Source organism: Montipora capricornis, chromosome 2 (assembly GCF_036669925.1).
Source record: "Montipora capricornis isolate CH-2021 chromosome 2, ASM3666992v2, whole genome shotgun sequence".
Classification (NCBI taxonomy): Eukaryota; Metazoa; Cnidaria; class Anthozoa; order Scleractinia; family Acroporidae; genus Montipora; species Montipora capricornis.
Window position 1 is genome coordinate 46,044,112 of NC_090884.1, and position 22,611 is coordinate 46,066,722.

General features: G+C 39.2%; 3 protein-coding genes across 4 annotated transcripts in view; 1 reads left to right on the forward strand and 2 right to left on the reverse strand.

Moving 5' to 3' along the window:
* LOC138024113 (dual specificity mitogen-activated protein kinase kinase 7-like) overlaps positions 1-22,611 on the reverse strand; it is a 336,186-nt gene that overhangs the window by 138,638 nt on the left and 174,937 nt on the right. The window lies entirely within an intron of this gene.
* Positions 1,282-4,256, reverse strand: LOC138024022 (homeobox protein ceh-19-like). 2 transcript variants are annotated; one of them, XM_068871123.1, is made up of 3 exons: positions 4,090-4,256; positions 3,166-3,404; positions 1,282-2,180 (listed from the first exon to the last, which is right to left on the reverse strand). In XM_068871123.1, the coding sequence occupies exons 2-3, from the start codon at positions 3,347-3,349 to the stop codon at positions 1,747-1,749; spliced, it is 618 nt and encodes a 205-aa protein (XP_068727224.1). In that variant the 5' UTR covers positions 3,350-3,404; positions 4,090-4,256; the 3' UTR covers positions 1,282-1,746. The 2 variants fall into 2 exon arrangements, with proteins under 2 accessions (XP_068727224.1, XP_068727217.1); XM_068871116.1 differs by having other exon boundaries at positions 3,166-3,364; positions 4,090-4,253.
* On the forward strand, positions 19,541-20,952 carry LOC138024038 (barH-like 1 homeobox protein). The gene is made up of 2 exons (XM_068871131.1): positions 19,541-19,716; positions 19,852-20,952. Exons 1-2 carry the CDS (start codon positions 19,599-19,601, stop codon positions 20,349-20,351), a joined length of 618 nt encoding a protein of 205 aa, XP_068727232.1. The 5' UTR covers positions 19,541-19,598; the 3' UTR covers positions 20,352-20,952.

The window sequence follows — 22,611 nt, forward strand, 5'->3', positions numbered from 1 at the left end:
CTGAGTGCGCCATCTAAATCTGTCATTCTTTACTTTTACCCAGGAGTGAGAACACCGGAACTAGAAATCAAGATCACAAAGTAAGAAAACTAAAATTTTGGTATCATCAGTGTCGTCCTTCTTTCGTACGCTGGCTGCTAGAAATCTTTTTGAATGCGGAGTTCTATGGCTACAGTCGTCAACAAGGAAGGAAAACATTGGCCAAACCCTTGAAATCCTATAGGCGTAAGAACCTTGGCCAGCCAAACTAACCCATCCGCAGCGCTAAGCATGGCTAAGAGAGTCACCGGGGAGGGGTCAGGAAACTATGACGAAAAACGGAGGCACGAGAAACATCGATTGCTCTGCATGGAAGTAACATTTAAACAGAAAATTTGTCATAAAAAAAAGAAAGATTAAGAACAGAGGATTTTTAGAGCAAAACTAAGTGGATTTCGCAAAATCTCACTCAGGCGGCGGACTGGACCTTCATTTCTGCGGAAGAGCTTAGTGTGGCTTTGTCCTATAGATAAATCTCAACGTAGGGGATAAAAATTAATGTATCCATTTTGAAAACCCACTTGATCCTTTAGATGCTTTATCCTCTTCAAACTAATCAGAAACTGATGTAGTTGAAGGAATACGCAACTAAAAGGTCAACTGACAAAATTGATCCGGCATTTCAGCCCGGGGCTAAAATAAGTAAGAAACGAACAGATTTGTTTATCAATTCAGTCTTCTGGTAGTATATCTCTTTGTTACAAGGGACGGCCAGAACTAGTATTAAGAAACCGGGAAAAAAAAAAAAAAGGAACTCAAAAGGGATTTTTCCTCACTTAGCCGAGCGAAAATTGGTATCCGGCTTGAAAATGTTTCGGAGATCAGGAAAGGGAGGTGGAGGGCTTGCTAGCTGGATTAGGCACGTTCTAAAAAATGATGCCTACCATGATTAGAGCGGAGTTTGGAGCCATGGTTCACCTTTGAGGATTTCCTTGGGCTACGTTGATTAAATTCTTTCTTGTTGGAAGACATTATTTCAGTCAACAGCGTAAAAGCAAGTTGATGAAAACATTAAGTTGAAAACAAGTGCTTCCAATGAGCCATTTTTGCGAGAACAACACTGATACATACAACGGTGAAAAATTGGAGATTGAAAAAACCGAGATAGTAGGTTAACTGGTTTATTAAACTATTACATCACCGAGTCCTATTGCATCCGGCATTAGTAGGGACAACTTGATCTGTCGCAGTACTAGAGCAAGACCCGTCATAACCAAGCTTGCAAAAATAACTCTAGCTGGATCGTATCAAGTTGAAGGTTTATTAAACAAACGTTCCGACAAAGTATTTGTTGAGATTTAATAACAGGGGTTTTTGGAGGAGGTATTCGACGGAGTTTCGATGTAAGCGGCATCCTTAAACGGTGTGGTTAGATCGTGTTCATGCAACATTTCCTTTTTTATACATAATGGGCTTCAATAATCGTTTTGTCCAAAAATAACATAAACTTTGCTGGGCTGTATCAAACACTTCACTGATAGCTGATGCAGTGTTATTTCGTTTCAATATATTTCGATGCGGGAATGAGACTTTTCGTTGACAATTTTGAAAGTTTGAAACCGTATCCTAAATTAGTTAGGGTTTATTTAGATCGATTCTAATTGAATTCATGCCTGACGCCTCTGTTACTAATAGTAGATCTTTTGAAACTATGGAGTCGGTCAGTATATGCATTTTGCACGGTCTTGCTTATCCGTTCACTACATGTTAATGCGGTGACTGAGCTGGCAGTGGTTGAATAAACGCTGGTGCAGGGCATGAGTACATCGTGTGCATTCTATACACAGGGGGAGGGGGTGGCGGGCAGTGACAAATCGGAACACAAGTGGGATGGAAAGGTCCAATGCTACTCCGTTGTATTTCGTAAGCGAGATGAATAGCTTCGCCAACATTTTCTCTCTTCCACTTCGTGCGGCGATTTTGAAACCAAGTCTTCACTTGTTTGTTGCTTAGCTGAAGTGACTTTGCTAACATATCTCTTTCAGCAATGGTGAGGTACTTGTTCATCAAAAATTTTTCTTCCAGACATTTGAGCTGGAAACTTGTAAAGGCTGTCCTCTTTCTTCTTGTTTTAGCTGACTTTCGTGTGATTTTTGAGTCGCGAATATGTTCTTCCTTATCTAATGACTCGTCTCGATCTTCTGCAGAGAAACGTCAGTCCGTTACTCAGAGTTAAAACAATAGAGAATAGTGCGTGTATAGGTTTAATTAAAGGGGACAAGTTTTTGAGTGACCTAGATGTTCTTAACCCATTCATCCAAGCAGCCCCTATTGACATGTAAAATAGTCTGGTGTTAGACAGGGTAAAGACGGTTTCATTCTCAGCATTGCCATTTATCGCTTTTGCGACATTTTCAGCATCCCTATAATAATGTTTTTTCCCGAAAAAAAGCTTGGTTTCGCATAATGATTAGGACTAAATCAGAACCCATTTACTAAGCAAAAATGTAGACAAACGAAACTCTCCTCTCTCTTTCCTCTGTTTATTCTAAAATACACGAAGAGGCTTTGTCTGGACAGTTTTCCTTTTTTATATACGTCAAAACCATGTTCAAAGCTCTCGAACTATTCAAAGTTTTAGAAGGTCGGGATCAGCGAAACGTTTGGCCACTTTTCAGCCATTCTGCAGAACAGTTTGGTATCCGTTGCAGCAAACTCGGTGATATTATTTCATAACTTTGTAGCCTCTTTTAAGCTCATAATCCACATCCTTACAAGCACTCTTACAAAATGAAAATAGGATTTAACAAAGGCATGATGTGTAGAGTTTATGCTATTTTGTGTATGGGGGGTTGGTGGCTTCCAGAAAAAAACAGAGGCGTGAAACTTTATAAACGCTTTCAATCCGTTTCCAAATTTTGCCGTCGTTAGCGAACGATGATAGTTTCAGTTCGTGACGGTAACATCTTCTGCGTCGGAGCAAAGCCAACTCGTTGTTTTCAATTAGATTCCCGAATATGTCAAAGCACTTTTTTTGGATGAACAGCGGTAGCATGTGGTTCCAGGTAGCTTAATCTGTTCAAGCCACAATCCTTATTTTGTATTGAATTTCGTCCTATAAGGTTTTCACTCAATGCCTCAATTTTACCCTGAATGGACAGAGAATAGCCCAAAACATGATTTTACCTGGAAGTCGAAATTGTTGATCTTCTTCGTCATCACTTTCCATCATACAACGGACACTCCCTCGCTCTCTCACATCAAGATTCTTTTGAAATGCACTATCATCTCTGACTGCAAACTCTGACTGAGGCCTCGCTGATCCCAGTAATGCGGCAATGGTGAAATTGGCAGAGTTGGCTTGTTCCATCTCTTTATGTAACAGCTAGAAAATAAGTTACGCCGTTAAGTTTTCTGAGATCGCCCTATGACTTCATTGACACGTAGACTGAACGCTTCTTATCTTCAATTCAGTGAAAGAGAACTCCTAGCTTTCTAAGTGAACACAAATTTTGAAATAAGTCTATGTGAATACCAAACATAGATCGAATGCATTTGGCAACAGCCTGAACTTGAAGAACATTTTCCTTCAGGTAAAAAATCTATCTAGATACCTAGAAAGAGTGAAGCTAATTTCCATGCAGTGTCCATCTTTGCAGGTATCATAATCCCATCTATCATTGAGAGACTCGTCTAATAGATAATATTACCATGATACGCAAACAGTTAAACTGTATTTGACACGATCTCGTAGGAACTGAGATATTTTCGGCGATAACAATCTATCAATCTTAAAAACATATAGTCCCTTACTGAAAATACCTAAAGCTTGCTAAACTATTGATGTAAAGACGTCATGATCAGTTTTTCGAGGCCTTGTATGAAAAGCTGAGAGTGACGAATGAGCCGTTTGGGGCGCAATTTTTGCCGGGCTTTTTTTTTTCTCGACGCGCTAAGAGCAACTCTCAGCTCATTTTGGCAGATTGAATTGACGACGAGTGCAGTTGTGTTGTAATTCCTAGATGCAAAGATGATGACCAAAAATGTCGTTTAATTAATAAGCAAAGAGAGAGGATATAGCAATATATACTCAAATTTAAATCCACTAACCTTTGTTAAGTTGTCCCAGGTTCTTATCTGGCAACGTTGCAGTTCTTCAGCAGACAAGATCCACTCTGTTTCACTCGCACCAGACAAATCTTAACGAGCTGGCTCAAGTCAGCGGAATAATTGAATGCATATTGTAGCAAATAAATATATATATATAGGCCAGCTGATACCACGGAAAATATCTTGCTGTGAAAGTATTCACTATATTTATGCTCACTAATGTCAAGGCGAAAGAGCAGTCAAGCCAGGATGACGAGCGAATCTTCATAGACTCATAAGTTGAGGTATGTTTGGAGAAATGGCATAGAACACTTTTCCAGTAAATCTACCACGCGCAGTTAACACTCCAAATTTTGCTTAAAGACCCACTTGATGGAACATTCCGGTGAGAATGGACGTTACCCAAACCAAAGCATACACAGCCATTAAATTTAGCCTAAGGGGCAATCTTTCATGGGGCTCCTGCAAGTGAGCCACATGTTTACTGGCCTCAAATAGCTGAACACATAGATAGAAGCTAAGAGGAGTGGGATAGACTCCCCGTTAACTACTTGAACCATTCAAAAACTCATTAATCTGCGATAATTCTAGTTATGGACGATGTTGGTTGACTCAAAATTACCTTCGATTTAAAATTACATTTAACCCAAAGCGGCATCTATCTCACCAGAAGCATATCCAATTGCAAGGTACTATTGTGTTGAAAAAATTGGTTCATCTTGCGAATGGCTCTAAGCGCCAAAACTTTAATTTACATTGAAACTAAAATGTGCAATTAATTTGTTTGCGGAAATACCTAAATCGCCCCTATCGAGATATCTTCTCTTTTCTCCATTCATTAATAAAACGTCGGCACTTAACCAGACTCACAATTTTGTGTAGGGAGAAGAGAATTGTTCATGCGATCTCAGTGAGAAGTGGGCATGTCACAATTCGGCCATAAACTGATTCTTTCATTTGACTTAGTTTGGTTTGTGCATAACTATGGTTTGTGCTATTTAACAAAATAGCTTTACAGCGCAATCTGGGTTGCCTGTGCTTGCTCTTTTAGAATCAGGAAAGTCTAAAAGAAAGCGTTGAAACCAGTTCACAAACAATTGATGAACCTCAGTTGTATCAGTTTGAGTGAAGGCTGTGATTGGTTTGCCACCTGCGGTACTTACATAATTTCCCAATAAAAATAGTGTTTGAAGACATATAATCCGTCATTTAATGAGGCTTACCACGAATAAAGACACAAAACAAATGGTGAAACTATGCAAAGAATCATAATATAGAAAGCATATTCGTCCAAAAAACGGAAAGGAATATCAATTAGAGCAAGACCCTCTGCTCAGCAATTGAACGAGTACTCTCAGTTTTTTCAGTATTAGTTTAACCTTTTAATCAGCTTACATTAAACCCGCTGAAGATTAGATTTGTCCTGAGATAGCGGCTTCCGCCGTACGTTTAACGACGGCTGAAAAGGTTTGCCTTAAACAAACAAACGCTTTATGCATCTCTGTGAATCAAGGAGTGTTCATGGTTCTCACGAAAAATTATTTCATCTTAATGTTTTTTTTTTGCTTTTTCTCCGAGAACTAGTCTAACTTTAAAAGGCCTGAGCAAATGTAAGTTCTCTGGTCTGTTTGTCGGCAAACATTGTTTCCTTTCATCTCCGAGGATGCAAATTCTTGGGTCCTTTGATCAAGCTCCTGTTACGAAAGCCACCTGGGAATCGCACACAATGAAAGCTCTTTCAAACGACTTTATTTCGCCGTTATACAGCAATTTCACTAATATGTTTTCAATTAGCGTTAATTCTCAATGTTTTTTTTTTTACTTAATCAAACATACCTGGAGCCGCTGTAACGTCGATTGGCTCATGAGAGTTGACTCACTGAAGAGTAGAGGGTTCAGGGATTATTCAAACATGATGAAATGCGGTAGTCCCCAAGATTGTCCCGGACATCCAGCTGTGATCACCTATGCTTAAAATATAAAATGGCGAATTCTGCCGTACGCAAAGGGATTCGCGCGATTATATGTATGATCTCGTTTTCTTTAAGTGCAATATTCTTCTCAAAACTGGTCTTTATCCACTTTGAAACATGCTCACATGTTCTTGGCCTCATTTTGCCAGCATCTCAGTGACGTTTTGAGACAGACTCAGGCGTAGAATTTTAGTAGTCGGTATGGTAAAGTCTCTCTGAACAACTCCACACAAAATTCCTTCAGTGATAATTATACTCTAGTATGCTCTTTGTTATGTTTCAATTGTCTTCAAGAACGAGAAACGCATTAATACCCATTGTAACGGGCATTTTTAATGGACTATATGAGGGGATTTTTCACTGTATTTGCTCAGTTTCCTTTCTGTTTCATTTGTTGCTATGGTCAATATTTCCCTTCTAAGTCAAGCATACTGACCCGTTAGGTATTGGAACTCAGTAAGAGACTTTGAATTGTCTTGCACGGGGTTTTAAATAAGTCTATAGCTGAAAGGCACTTAGCTTCAATAAAGAAAACATTTAAATCCGAAACATCATTACGGATTATATGAGCAGACACCGACTCGGAACTCGCATGAGTCCGCCAAGAGATCTTCGGATGGTGCGTTTTTTTTAGAAGATCAATGTTGCCGTCTTTTTGCAGCCACTCGTGGGCGCGCCACTCAGAAAGAGTAATAATCCCTAGCGAAAGTCGTTAATCCGACCTTGCGCATGTGCATTGGCTATGTTAAGATAAAAAAAACAAAATCTTGCGATTTTCAAAACATGAAATAAGCTAAAACTATCTTTTTTCTTTCCTTTTTTTCCTTCTTTTTCTCTCTCTTTCTTTACAAAGCTATACGCAGTCGTCAGATACAGCTACCTGTCAATCAATTGTTTCAAACATCTTGATAATTGTTTTATTTAAATTACAGGCGGGATGTTAATTCATTTCTGGTCATTCATTACATTTTGATCAGGACTTCCATTTATAACAATCGAAAATAAATCCGTGTTAAAAGCTCAAATAATAAACTTTGACATTTGAGTGTACAGGCATTGTTCTCAATCAAGATAAAATGTTTTTCATTACTTTTTTATGGCCCGCAGGGAATTTGTATCAGCAGTTGTGCTATTTCATAGTTCTACTAACTATGGCTAGTTTTAGTGTAAGCTATGGACCTTATTCATAAATGGCGGCCAATTTATAATTCTTTTGTCGAAGTGCAAATTAGCCTACCAAGCCTCGATACCATACAGTGAATTGAAAAGAATTCTTGCTCTAAAATGAGGCTTGGTAGGCTAATTTGCACGTGGACAAAAGAATTATAAATGTGACCGTCATTTATTAATGAGGTCTATTTTGCTGAACTCAGAAGAGTTTCGGGACAGAAATTCGACAGAGTGGTCAGTCCTCTTTCTAGGAGTGTATATGAAGGCAACAGCTACATCACCGCAATCAGGTGGAGGACAAAAACAATAGATCTCCCATTAACTCCGTTCGTCTACCTTCAATTGTACGTTTTTGAACCGTTGTAATCTATGTCTGTATCATAGTTAATAGACGGGAATGGTTATGAAACCCGACAAATTTCTTTGTTGTAGGTTTTTGTCCTCTTTTTTGGCCTTGGTCGTGCACAAACCACAATAGCTGTTTACTCCGTACTGAGAAACTAACCAATAGAAACGTGTTGGTTACGTAATTCATGCATGGTGTATGAGAGCAAAACAACAGATTGTGCGCGGTCGTGGACTTTCCAACCTAAATCTTGGCATCTTTGTTTGCTCCTTTGATGTTTGCCGAGCTTCCAAACCACTCCCCTCTATAATTATGTCTGCATTGATAGGTTGTAAACCATCTATAACGGAATCTTTATTCCCCGGTTTTCCATCATTTTCTAATAAATGCTTCGAGAAATCAGTACTGAATATTGGAACTAAATTTTGAACGAAAGCATCGATCTATTACCTTTATGCCATTTCGGAATGAAAAACCACTTTCTTTTATATAATGATATGTGTTCCAGTTTCTTAATTTCCGTTGTATATCAGTGCACCACATCTCCAATGATAAAGCGATTTTTTGCTCCGGCTAATTAGTTATTTGGATATATACTGACCTGCCGAAAGTCCGAACGTACCTCTCACACACACAAATAGTCCTCCTGAACCGTGATTGGATACCATGTCCGTGACCACACAAAGAGTTGTGTTAGTACGTTTGGACATGTCCTTGTAAGATCTCCATTACATGTAATGGAGATCTTACAAGGACATGTCCAAACGTACTAACACAACTCTTTGTGTGGTCACGGACATGGTATCCAATCACGGTTCAGCAACTAGTTTCAACCAATCAAATTGGTGATCGTGCAAAGATAAATTTGACACCAGAAAACCTTTTTTCTCATTTCGAAGTGAGGCAGAGTGCGGATCAGAGAAGAACCTTAGAAGAGTACTCTGTTGAACACGCAATGATTTGCAAACGTGGAGGATTTATTATACAACGCCATGATGAATTACGGAATTTGGAGGCTGAGCTTTTGAGTTCAGTCTGTAGTGATGCAGAAATCGAACCTTTGCTCCAAGAGATCTCTAATGAACAGCTAAGCAAAGGAGCAAATAAAGCTGCAGATGCAAGGCTTGACATTTTTCTTTTTTATTCGTAATTTTTTTAATTTTCCATAAGTGATATGTTAAGTGAAATTATCGCTTGGAGATTTTTAATTTAGGTGCTTCGCAGGGAATTGAGGTCGCAGAAAGCTCAATTTTATAATTTCTTTTTATGTATATAAATTTTTTTAGGCACTTTATCACATTTTTTTATTCTCATTGTACATAGTATATCTTGAATAGGTAATACCGTCTTTTTCCAAAAAAAACAAATCGCAAAACGTATTGCAGAAATTGAATTGTAATTAGTTTTTTTTAGAGTGATCATTATTATTATTATTATTGTTATTATTATTATTATTATTATTATTATTATTATTATTATTATTATTATTATTATTATTATTATTATTATTATTATTATTATTGTTATCTTGAATTTCCATGTCTAATTTGTTTTTAAGAATGAGGGTGACGTGAATCGGCGGTACTTAATTAAAATGAGGGTAATGCACGCGTAATTCGATGCACTTTCGCGAGCGAATATCATGGGAGATGCGTGAATCGGATAAACTTATAAGGCGACAGTTTACTAAACGGTTGAGGGACTGTTATCATATGGTACTTATTGGGACATTAGCGCATTTGCTCACGCGCAGATCAAAGGCTGCCTGAAAATAGACCCGGCAGCGTTACCGTCTGGTCCCTGCGCCAGAACGTCGTACCATGACCATTCAGCTTGCCCGTTCCTTATGCCACTCCAGTATATCCTCTGCTACATTCAGACACCTTATCCCCCGAAAAGGCAGTGAGGGAGAGAAATGTTGGTCCCTGGATCATATTTGACAGATCCCTTTTCCTTTTCAACTTACAGCGATGTTCGTGCACGTTAGTTACAGTGGCATCGGCCCAACGAAAGGTTAGAAAAGGAGACATGGTCCTTGCATGAAAAAGGAGATTTTTGACTGAGACTGACTCCAGTCACTAAATGATTTAATCAGGCGTCTGAAATGAGGTTGAGATCACTTATTTTAGGCATAAATAGGAGAGTACTTTTCCTGCTGCTAACTACAGTAGATACCTACATCATAATCAAGAATCTGATTGTTAAAACCCCCCAGTTTACGATTTAAATAAGCTGGGAAAAAGTCTTATTTTGATATCATCCTATCGTCATTCTGGCTCGGAAAGCTACGAGCTACTGAAATCAGATACTGAACGGATGTTCCTCAGAGTATTCATTATCATTCTATTCATTCTTGTTCTTATTTCAGATTTCCTACCCTTCTGAGTTTGGAGAACTGCTATAATTTTTGCGCATGCTTTTGCGGGATTCCATGTCATTATCATCATCGTCGTCATCATTATCATTTTCATACTCTAACGCAGCCCATCCTCGCCATTTCCGTTATTTAAGGACAACAATAAAAGCAAGGTGACACACGCTAACAACAACCCGGTATGGCCAACACATCACGCATGCGCACAACTATTCTACCCGGTCAATTAGCAGCCATGGACAGCTGTTTCGGCCTTTTGGGCCTCATCAGCATGGCGTAGCTAACATATCAGGCGGGTGTTTTAGCGTGATGTGTTAGCCACACCTGGTTGGTCTTAGCGTGTGCCACCTTGCTTTTATTGTTATTTTTGGACACTCGTGATGTTATGGTTACGGTCTTCCGTACGTCAAGACAACAAAATCACGTTCAACCGACTTACCTGGCTTTTCCTAAATAAACACTCGTCATTCTAGTTTTGAGAATTACAAAAACACGAAATTTTAACAGATTAAGCTTAGTTTATGACATGTCGGTATTAAAAACTCCACTTAGAAAACCTACGGAAATCATCAATTTAGCTGAATTGTGTAATCAAAACAATTCATTCTATCTGATAAAAGCCATCATGCTATTACCACTTAATAATAACCCGACAGATGAGAAAACATGTTAGTAGGTTAGAATAAACATTCATTGGTTGGAGACCACGTTAATTAATAGGCAGTGACCTTCCCTACGCAAATCTGCAGTTCCTGCAGCGTGTTCACTTGCTGAAAATTCAGTGGACGTCTTACAGATTCCTGTCAACTCTTTGGCAGATCAGATGTGGTTCTGACATTGCTTTTCCTTCGCCTTCAGTTCTGGAAGGGACATAATTATACTATGCCGGATGCACTGCTTAGTAAAAAAAGAATGATAACCTTTCTTTTTTTCTGGAAAGAAGTCGGTGGCATCGGTCATGTTTATTCTGGTTGAAATGTGTCTCGCCTGTAAATTCCTGAGATGATTTGAAGAAAAGATGACGAAGACTTAAAAATTTGATCGCCTTAATATTATTAAAAAATGAATATTGCTCCAAATTTTACTACTCCCAAATATACCTAAAAATCACCAAAAAATTTACAAAAACCCCAAAACATTGATTTGCCGGTGAAATGAGCATAGGCGAACGAGATACTTCCATTAAACCGATTTTAAGCGGCGTGAAAACGGCTTTCAGATGTACCCCTGCCCTTAATTACTTCAAGCCATCGCAGGTGTCCTCCTGTAAAAGAAAAAATATCGTACAAGCGATGTTTTCAAGGAAAGGTTATGAAATGTTAAATTCGACTGAGAAAAATATTTTCAATTTCTCTACTCTTTTAATAAGGCCACAGAATCCGGTAAACTGGCCAAAAATGACCGACTGACATTTCGGTGATTTCGTCGAACTAATAGAGTATCAAATTCGATCGCAGATGCAAAATAACAGTGTCACGGTGTTAACCTCCAAAAAGGTGTTAGCATTTTCCGGTATTTTCACTGGTTATCTTTTTCCACATCTGTCAAATTCCCAAAACATCACGCGTCACAGGCCGCCGAGAGAAAAACATTTAAAATTATAGAATTCGCCGACACGCTGTTGTTCCTTAATAATTTGAGCATGTTCGGACCAAATTTCACGGAAATCCGCCAATTGCACATACCCTATTAATACTTTAAAAGAGGAGGCTTTTTCCAGAAACACGAAATCTACTTTTCTTCCTCCCTAATCCCTCTAAAGATTTATAAACATGCCACGCCCCTTTAGAGAGACATGTCAATAGGAAAAGCCGCCAGCCAATGAAACAAGGGAACCCGTGGGGTTCAGGGCTACGCTGGAAAGTGAGAACGTTGCAACCACGTTTTCTGCGCAAGGCTTCAAGAAGGTAGTCCAAATGGGGAAAACGAGACGAAAGCCATCTTTAACACAAAATTAGGAAATTGAGTATCCAGTGCAGACGCACAATTGATACTAGCATCCCAACCACGATTTCCTATGCTTTATCAAAGTTCCACCGAGACTACGGACAAGAGTATTCGGCAGTAGCTTAACTGCTGAATACCTCAAAATCCGCCGACTTTGGTCTTTTTTGAAACGTGGCAGGAGCTAATGGTCGTGGCCATTTTTGCTTTTTACCCGCGGACTTTTCGCTGTTCTAATACGCTTCATGTCGACGAAGTGGTTTCGATTGCCTGGAGAATTTTCACAAAAAGTGGCAACTCTCGGGTACAAACAAAAAGATGCTAATTATTTGAGATGCAGCCGTTTGCCGCAAAGAAAGGTTCCAGAGGGGTCACGCCATCAAGTGATTCACGATAATTTGGCGATTATTAACTTTTTTTCCGTAGTAACTTGAGCAAGTTTCAATATTTCGTTTTTTCATTTCTTGGAAAAAGTTAATTTTAATGATGAACTTTACTTTGACCGAAAAAAAAATTGTGTCAAAGTAGGGCTGGAAGGCTTGCGGTAACCTTAAATGAAATCATCTTTGAAGTGAAGAAGTCAAGGTCAAGAGTAAAGCTTCGGTCAAACGTAATTTGGTGACCAAACTTTCCCCGTGCTTGATGACGTGGCCAAACTATATTGAGGTGGCTCTAACCAGTTTCAACACTTTGAAGAGACACTCTTTTTAGAAAGATTGGCACTACACACTCTATAACATAACAGCAATGTTATAGCACCATATGAAACACCGATTATTGCTGAACAAGATCAGGTCATTATTGTGACGTAATAAGTTACCTTGACAATGGAAAAACCCAGCAAAACACCTTATATTTTGGCCTTAGTTGCTCATATCTCAAAAACAAACTGGGTGAGCCCATTTTTTATTTCTGGAACTGAAAGTGATCAGAAGGCCAAGATGAAACGTTCTCCAAAGTTTAAAAAAAAATTATGTACAGCAGAATCAGAGCCTCCTTAACCAAATCACAGATTTAAGGTGGCTCTGAATCCGCTGTACAGATTTTCTTTAAGCTTTGAAGAAAGCCGGTTTCATCTTGGCCTTCTGATCACTTTCCAGCAATAAAAAATATGGGGTTACCGAGTTTGTTTTTGAGATATTAGTAACTAAAGACAAAATAAGGAGTGTTATTACAGGGCTTTCCCGTAGCCACGATGACTTATTACCTCACAATAATGACCGCATCTTGTTCAGCAATAATACGTGTTTCTTATGGTACCATAACATTGCTAATACGTGATACAGTGTTGTAGTGGCAAACCTTCTAATAAGAACGTTACTTGAGAGCTTTGAAACTGGCTTGAGCCACCTTAGTAAGCCATCAAACACATTCCCAACAGCTGAGTTCAAAAAGGAGTTCGGGCATCTTGGATGTGTATGACCTAAATTCTCCATCGTAATACGCATACGCGTGCTAAACGTGTTTTTTGAAGCCGGCCAAACGAACCAGGAGGTGTATTTCCTATGGGTGTACTTTCTATTAATAGGCTAATGGAGATGTGCCGCATGGATAGGGTCGCATATTTACGACTGGATTGACTATAATGGCGTTGCATTTTCAACAGAGTTCCGACATAGTTACTAAGGTCGCAAAACTGTCGGGATTTTGGAGGTAAGAAAATTCTGGATAGTGGGATTTAAAAATGGAAAGAAAGTTGTTGCAGAACGAACTGTAGGGCTGCATGTTGATTTAATATTTACTATTATAAAATAATTAGGATAGTACGCCCACTCTCATTGGTCAATAGCTGTGTAGATGAGAGTATGGAAACGCGGCTGTGACGTCACATGAATTTTGATTGGTTATGTAGTCAGGCGCGCGTTTTGATTGGCTGGTAGGAAATATGAGCGTGTATCAAGAAAATCTGTTTCAATCAAGAAGTAAAAAAACCAACATTTTCCTTCATTTGTCGAATTATCTTTGAGGAATATTTTATAAAAGCAGTAGAGGACTGCGTCTCGGGTTTGCATAACTGTCTCAAATTCTCCTAACTGCCCCTCGTGTTTAGATGAGGCTATAGAAACACGGAAAACGTCCTCTATTGCTTAAGTCGCATTGCATTCCGTTTTGAAATTACAAAACGCTATATGTAAGGCTTATGCATAAACAGAAAGTGACTAAGTTGGGGTCGCTAAAATTACATTTGCCCAAAAGTGACTAAGATGGGGTCTATAATTGACTATTTTCACTATCCCATAATGCAATACGCTTTAGGAGGGCATTTACATATTCTATGAAATCGAGGTGAATAGTGGTTGACTATTTGGTCTGACACTATTCACCGAGATTGAAAAGAATAATTGTTTTATTATGTACTCACGAAGTGATCTCAAAAACAATTACAGAAGAAAACCATCCAAGTCGATTTAATTGACATCTCCATTCATGCGTGGAAACGTGCAAGCGGCAAAATTCAAACATGGCAAATCTAAATAACCTTCTTTAAAATCCTCGTCACAAACAGCAAAATGGTAATTTAACACCGTTAAATCAGCAATCTAAATCGAAAGTCTGCTTGTTAAAACATTTTCACCGTTCGATCATAGTTTTAGAAGTTCATTTGAAATGGAAATTGAAAGTGCAGTTGGTAAAGGATCCACATGAAATGGCAGCTCTAATTGAGGTGAGCTTTGGTTTGTTGTAAAATGACCCGTCTTGTTTCCTTGCAGCCATGTGGAACTTTCTTAAACATTTTTTTACTTCCTCGATTTCAGAAACAAATTCGTTTTGCTGGGCGACCAGTCATTCCTACACGACAGAATTACTCCGAGTGAAGCAAATTGTTGGCGTGAAGATCGATTGTTTAATTTTCAGCAATAATTGTCTGGAAAAACAAAAAGTCAAACACAGGTTGGCAAAAAGAATGAACTCTTCTCTTACCTTTGAAAACTTTCAGGCCAAATTTTGTGCCCTCTTTGTATTCTGTAGCTCAGCATCATCTTGTATTCTCAAAATTTCCGCGATATTTCTGGCGAGTTTACGGCGGCCATTTGTTTTGTTTGGATCACGCATTATTCACTCTGAAGCTAAAGGGAGTGAATAATTTTCACTACTCCGAGATAGCGAACCAATCAGATTGCTTGAAATACCAAGATCATTGAGTGAGTATATACTAATAAGTACAAGTTAATTATTTACTCTTGTGACTGTATCGTGATTTAGTGAACTGAATATCCATTGTTTTAATACAAATATCCCCTCCCTCCCCCCCCCCCCCAAAAAAAGAAATGTATTATGGGTGTAAAAGAGAATTGGCCATAAAATAGACTATAAAGGGTAGGGGTTCTGAGAGGCCAGCGAAAATTGACTCAAGTACTCCCCGGACACGAGAACAATAAGCGATGTTTCAAGTTGTTTGATCGGATGTTCGATGGATTTCAAATTTTACCAAACACGATCAAACAGCATCAAACAAGGTGGCCAAGGTGGTTTAGTGTTGCCATATTTAATCCTCGAAAGACGTTGGCTCCAAAGATGTTTTGAAGGTGAATTCGGCGGACTGAAAAGCTCGCCAGGCCTCTAGCGGCTGGTAGCCATGTTCTTTTGGCGGAATCATAATGTTCAAAGTGAAGATAAGTACCCGGATGAACATCGCCCCAGTCAGGTGGGTATCTCACTAAAAGGAAATGGCAGGGATCGTTCCGCCGGTGTCGAAGACCAACCAGCGAACATTGCAGGCGCATGGTCACTCCTTAAGCATTTGTATCACGGTTTGAATGATTGCTTTCCTCTGTCCTGTGGTTTATGTCCGTACTGGAGCCATGGGCTCCTAGTCCGTAAAAAAGGCAATTAATCAGCTGCAAATACAGTCGTGATTTGTCGTGTTGACGGACCGTGACGACGGCTATACTCGGAAACCGCCGACGCGGTGTTTCGTCATTACGTCACAGAAAAGAAAAACGTGTGACACTGAAGTCAAGTTTATTGAAAATAGTGGTTTTGTGTATACCTCCAGCGCCCACCATGGTAATATCTACATCCGTCGGTCGTGCTGCCCTTCCCAGAGACAGTGGTTAACACACGATAAATTTCCTTTTTAATAATCTTTTAAGTAATCTCCGTTCACAGCTTTTTGATTAAAAAAACAATGTTTGTTTTGTTATCAAATGTAGAAATAACATAAACATGAATAAGCATATAGGAATTTGTTCAAGTGGTCGGTAGCCGGGTTCTTTATGGTGGACCACTTTGTTTACATAGCCATGTGGATTCAGCTGATGCTTTGTAAGTCGCCGCAGGTTTAATTTTTTCACGAACGAGATACCTTATGCGTGTCTTCAAAGAAAAAGAAACACAAAACACGACTTTATTTTTACAGAGTGCTACTAGCCACTCACGCGTCAGCGGTCACCATCTTTCATGCATTGGGTTAGCTTCAGCAAGAGCTCATGGGTTCCACTTAAAGCCTAATAGTTTATGAAGGGGAACGTATAGCCCACGGGAAAGATTTCTACTGAGAACTCCTGTCACCAGATACAAATGCTGACCCTTCTTTCACAACTGATTCGGCGTTCTTTTCGGTTCCAAAGGTCACACGTCCGAGAATTGATGTACATGAGTGCTCAAATCGCCGTGAAAATTGATTTGTTTAGCTCTAAGGCATAAAATGGCTTCACAGTCACTAGCTTTTTCCCTTCCCAGCTATATAACCTCCAAAGCGTTTTAATTAAGATCATCGTATTTTCTAGCCTTCTGCCTTCATTGAGTAAATAACACCAAACTAAAAACCCCTGTGTTGACCTCTACAGAATTTCTTTTTATCACCGTGGCATCCTATGAATACAGTTGTTACAGCGTGGTGTCGCTGTCTTTTTGACAAAAAACATGCTGAAGAAATTAGTACAGGTTAGTGCAGGATCAGGAATATTTAATTGCCATTTTATTTGCGTTGGCTTTATGTGCCTGATCCAATTTGTAGTTTGGATATGTGGGTCGGTTCCTTTTGTGTAAGTGATTAACATTTTCACTTAATCGGCTATTAATTAATCTAATTGGGTACGACGATAATATGAAACAGGTAAAAAATGATTAATGAAATAAAAAGCTAGGAATTAGGGGAAAGGGATGAGACTGCCTAGACCAAATATCACTTTTCAGGCTACGAAAGCTTATTTCTTAATCCCTACGCTTTTTTAACACTTCAAGCAACAGATGAGGGGGAAAGCAAGAAGGAAACTTGCGAATTCACACTTGTGAAAAGAAAACCAAAAGTTCTCGAGAGAGCCGCGCCAGTGCATGACGCGTCCGTGAATCGTGCCGTTTATCACAGTATCTCGCACCGTGAATGAAAACGACACTGGCTTTGACAACTTTTGCCCGTCAACATCGCCTGCCAAATACAAAAGAATCCCTTTCCTCTGCTTCGAAGTTAAACCTAAACCAAACATAGAAAAGAGAAAACAGCAGATAAAAACAAGGGCATATTCGGGTGGGTAAGAGGCGAGAGAGGCGCGTTCGTACCCTGTGTTTTTCATTTTCTGATTGTTTGGCGCAACCCAACTCGACTTTTTTAAAACTCGTCAGTAATCCTCATTTATACATTATCACAACCCTCTCCTAGATGCGTCCCTCTCTCGATTGTATTCTAACAACGAAGCCCTTTTTTTATGTTCAGAAGTGAATGTCTCGGTATGAAACGATTTTCATCATCCATGGATATTTGAATGATATTATCCGACACGCCGATGTTTACCAACTTTATTTGACGGCTTTCCTAATGACGATCGTTTTCCACCACTAAATGCCTTTAATAGTCTCTCAATGGAGCCACTTGATCGCTGGGCAACAAAAGACAGTAAGCAAATACTTCAGATTTTGATGAAACCGAAATATTTCAGCCAGTTCTCAACAACTTAAAGGAGATTAACCGTCGCCTATTCATAGCTTTCAACAATCCAGAAGAAAGCAGTATCCCCGAGGGAGAGAGATGCGGGGATGTTTAGTCTTTTTTTACCAGGGGTAAAAGAGATGTTTAAAAAAGTGGTAAAGCTAGGGATTCCATAATTTGGACAGCTGCTTCTCATGCAATCCGTATTTCTTACGCGTATGTCTTCAAGTACTGTCAAACTGGTTGTAAATTTATCTTCGCTATTCATGCGTTTTTCTTGAAAAAAGGGGGGATTGTGCCATTAACATCATAAGTGAAACTCTAAGCGGGGAGCAGGACCCTTGATTTTTTGTGAAGGGTCCTTCTCCCTCCCTCGGAAAAGAATTTTATCCAATTAGCTGCCTGGTGGAATTAGGAAAAATAGATCATTCAGGAACAAGCAGAAGTCTTAAATATTATTGTTATTATTATTATTACCTCACGGAAATGCGGATAATGTAAGGGCTTTCCTAAAAGGAAAACGAAGAGGTTAAAATGCACTACCCACCACAGGCTAACGACACGCTACCCCAAGTGATACAGCAACTTTTTATAATTCCTTGAAATTGGATTCGCCATTGCACGAAGTGCTAATTATGTAGCACGATTTAGCAAAACGTGTCATAAGGTTAAGCCAATTAACAAAGTTCAATGAATTGAAAGGTTTTTCTCCAGATTTAGCTGGTATAAATGGATGTAATGCCTCGTCTCTCTTGCCCTTACTTACAGGAGCACTTTTAAATAAAATCTGAACTTGAAAGATACGGCTCACATTTGACTTCGAGTCACTGGTGGTTATGACATGTTTTTAAATTAACCCGTTGCAGGGGAACTCGAACTGTCGCACTTTGCGGCTCATATATTTCAACAGTTCTGTCAAGACACAGCAGACAGTTTCCCGATTAAGAGCAATATAGAGGGATCATCGCTAATATAATACGCAGGATTAATGAATAATAACCAATTTATTATTATCAATTTACATTGCAACCAGTCCGAGCTTTATCTGCCCTAATGGTAGTTTAGCGACCCACAACTATTGGCGGTGAGGGATGGGTTAGGAATCATGTGGGACACGAGTTCACCTTCTTATGAATGCGACAACTCGAAAGACGCCTTAAATGAAAGCCGTCAACGTTAGCCTTTGGGGAAGTTTTTCAATTTTAACTTTAAACATGGGATTGACCTTACCTACACACTGGATGATTTTCTCATGCGAAAGACAGTATTGGTGAAGAAAACAATAAAGCTGTTGTGATATTGTCTAGTCGACTTCATAAAATCTGTGTTTATGATGATGGTTTAGTGAAGACGACGTTATTCCAGCCATGAAAAGTTCAGTTCAAACGCAGATAGACCATAAGGGCCAGGGAGAGCTGAAGTAAAAGTCCGATCACATAGCCTCACAACTTAAGCTCGCGAAACGTTCTAAATGTTCTGTTGACTGATTTGCCTAACAAAGAATTCCACCCAGGAAAATATATATTTAGATGATCTGCTTACAATTACGAAGGAGTGCTTACACAAAGCGCCAAAAAATTCATGATCTAATTAGCATTTTTGCCAAAAAGTGACAAAGCCCTTAACTCCTCCCGATAGAGTTTCAAACATTTACCGCCTTTTTGTTATTTAAAGTGGACAGTCATCATATATTGCCTTAATTGGCTGTCAAATCTATTAACAGAGTCCGGAAGCAGTGTCATAATATTTAGCATCTACGAATTGTTCCACTGACGTGGATTAACTCATGGGCGTTATTTAAACTCGAATGTTTGTTATCGAGGGCAGAGTAACATGGCATCGTTTACCATAAACGCTATATTGGGACACTGGCCTTCAAAAGAAGATTTAACCATCAATTCTGGCCAACGGGAAGAACTCGATGGAGCAGCAACAAATGTGCTGGATACAGGTTTGAGTTCTTTTATGTTAAATGTACTGAGTTTGGCAAGCGCAACATTCGTTGGGTCTGAGCTGTTTGTAACGATGACTTTCAGGAAAGTTATAAAATTGTTACCATAAAAATGTTATCTTGATTCTGTTTCAGATGATATTACAGACAAAGGAGAGTTTGTCCCAAAACAAGAGGATAAAATGGATGGTTGCTCAAGTCACAACGACCTCAACTTCAACAAGGCGCGCAGACGACGAACTGCGTTTACCAGCAGCCAGTTGAAATCTTTGGAACAAATGTTCAATGACAAGAAATATTTAACAATCAACGAAAGAAACAATCTGGCCAAGAACCTTAACTTAACAGACACTCAAATCAAAACGTGGTTTCAAAATCGAAGAACGAAATGGAAAAAGAAAATGGCGCCGGACTTTGAGGCCAGCTTGCGATGGGATGAGAGGAACCCGTTGCCGTGTCATATGCAAGCGGGTTATCCATGCTGCGGTCGCGAACTAGCGACTCCATATTATCAACTACCTTTACAAAACTTAACTACAAGCAGGTTTTGTCCAACATCCAACCTACAAATCGTTTATGGAAACATGAGTACCTTGCAATCATTTCCGCCAAGTTATGGCTACTTTAAAGGTTGAGCTCTTCACCGGCGACCGTTCATGTCATAAATTGTCATTCATGCGCAGACACTTAAAAACTTTTATATACCCCCGCTGAAAATAGTACTCAAAATTGACAGTTTCTTTCTGTTGTCGGTTTATTTCGCTGGTCAGCAGGATATGAACTAGTTATTTACAGAGAGTTCCTCAATCTCTCCTAGTGAGGCCACGTGCGAAGGAAGGCAATAATTAACATAAAATGGCATAAATATGTGGTCCATATACAATTGTTATTTCCATAGTCTTAATTTAGATCGAAAGCTGAGGGGAGCTTGTAGTCCTGTTATGTCAGACAAGGAGCTCTGGCATTATCGAAACACTAAAATCGTCAAACTCGAAAGTATTTAAAAGGTTATTTACCCGAATTTGTACATTAATGTTGTGAATACATATATGTGGGGTCTTCATTCCCACTTGCTATTTCCTCAAGTATGGGACAAATAATGGCTTTAAAAAGGTAATAGATTTAATTAGGAAGATTCAATTTTAGCAATTGTCATAAAAGCTGTGAATAACTTTGTTTCCGACATGAAGCGAATAAGCGGAAGTATTAAAGCCTGAGAACATTTATAATTTCGAAGTTAAGCCGAGAATTTCATGCGTATTTTCACATAACACTATTCCCACCCGACCAAAAACCCAAAATTGTCTGCGATTAGAAAATGAGCTGCTTGAAACTTTACGGGTCTCGATACTGACGCCACTTGTTAAAGTGAAAGATCCGCTTATTCCGAAAATCTGGCCTTCAAACATGTCAAACATGATGGTTTTAAGAGTAGAAACAGCAAAAGACTGCCAAGTTATTTGGTTTTCGTTATTTGGTTTTCGTACTCTTTCGTGAAGACAGAGCCTGCAGTAATACTATCGAAGGCTTCCTAACCTTTCGGGAGTATTTCGGGTAACGAACTTCTTTTGTATTCTCAAAAATTCAAAAGAAAGGTGCTCCCAGGGGTGTGACGCTCAGATTATTATTTCTTCCTTATCGACTTTTAAGACTATCATTGAGTGGTTAGTTTTGCAAATAACTGAGTTTTCGGGTCTGCTTCCATTGACTACACGTCCGAAGAACGCCCAAAGAGTTTTAGCACTTTCGAGTGTTTCGAGATCAATGGAAACGTTGGCTGGACAAGGAAATACAGTTTGATAATCCTGATTAGGGCACGCCACTGTGCCTAGTTCCACTTGTTTAACGAGATTAGTTTGCACATTCTTCTGACTCGTTCTTTAGAATTGAAATAGAAAATTCAAAGGCGTTGGCGCTGCGAAACACCAAAAATGGGTTTTATCACGATACGAGTTGATAAGGGTAAATTGTACACCATAAGAGAAATTTGTGAGATGAAGGTTCAAGCGTTAGCACTTCATCATGGTGAATTTTCCATCTGTGATGAGACTACATTTAAACCAACAGGCGGTGCAGCCTGCTGGGCAATCGCTTCCCATCTCGTGATCTGATCTGTTTGGTGATACTATTAGGTAATTTGTGGTAATGGTCCCTTTTGGATTACAATCCAATTTGTTAAAGTTGAGTTCCAGTTATCGTTCGGGGTTAGCGGGTGTAAATTGGTCCCTCTAACTGTGGCTGCATTGGGTAGGATGATCGGGGACGGTGTTTCGAAGAAAGTACTTTTTCCCCATTGGTCAACGATGACTTTACTCTGTCCTTTGGCAACATTGTCTTTAAGCATACTCGGGCCAGGTTTCAAGTGACGATGGTTTGAGCGCCCAGTTGATTTATACAGAAAATGAAGTAATTATCAGCTTTGGACAATTATCCAATATGTGCGCAGACATAATTGCTTTCCCGGCGGAATGAGCGTATTTGGTAAAAAGGTCGATTTTTAGCGCTCTAAATTGTTCAATGTTTCAGTCCAGGTCTCCAGAACTCTTGACTGTCAAGTCTAAAACTAATGAACTTTTGTAAAGGTCTCCAAAATTCTCGACCTGTTGGAGGTCTCGAAAAAGCTAAACCTTTAAACGTCATCATCCGAGGATTTGCAAACTTGGAAATCACTTTCCTTTGCGGATACTTTAAAATGCGCACGCGTGCCGTCAATAGTACGCTTGAAGGAAATAGTAATGCGTCAATTAAGTTTTTATCATAAAATGAACATGACGGATGGTAGATAAAGGGTTTTTTTTAAGTGCTTAAGGAATATAATTGATCTGTGAATGAAATAAATGTATATACGGTATTTGAAGTGCGGGTGATCCTGGCACTTAAACTGACCAGACGAGC

Excerpts from the sequence above, each read along its gene's own strand:
- LOC138024038 (XM_068871131.1), top strand. The coding sequence starts at position 19,599 with ATGGCATCGTTTACCATAAACGCTATATTGGGACACTGGCCTTCAAAA. Across the intron at positions 19,717-19,851 it reads AACAAATGTGCTGGATACAG|ATGATATTACAGACAAAGGA; the intron begins GTTTGAGTTCTT and ends ATTCTGTTTCAG.
- LOC138024022 (XM_068871123.1), bottom strand. The coding sequence starts at position 3,349 with ATGGAACAAGCCAACTCTGCCAATTTCACCATTGCCGCATTACTGGGA. Across the intron at positions 2,181-3,165 it reads TCAACAATTTCGACTTCCAG|AAGATCGAGACGAGTCATTA; the intron begins GTAAAATCATGT and ends GTTTCTCTGCAG.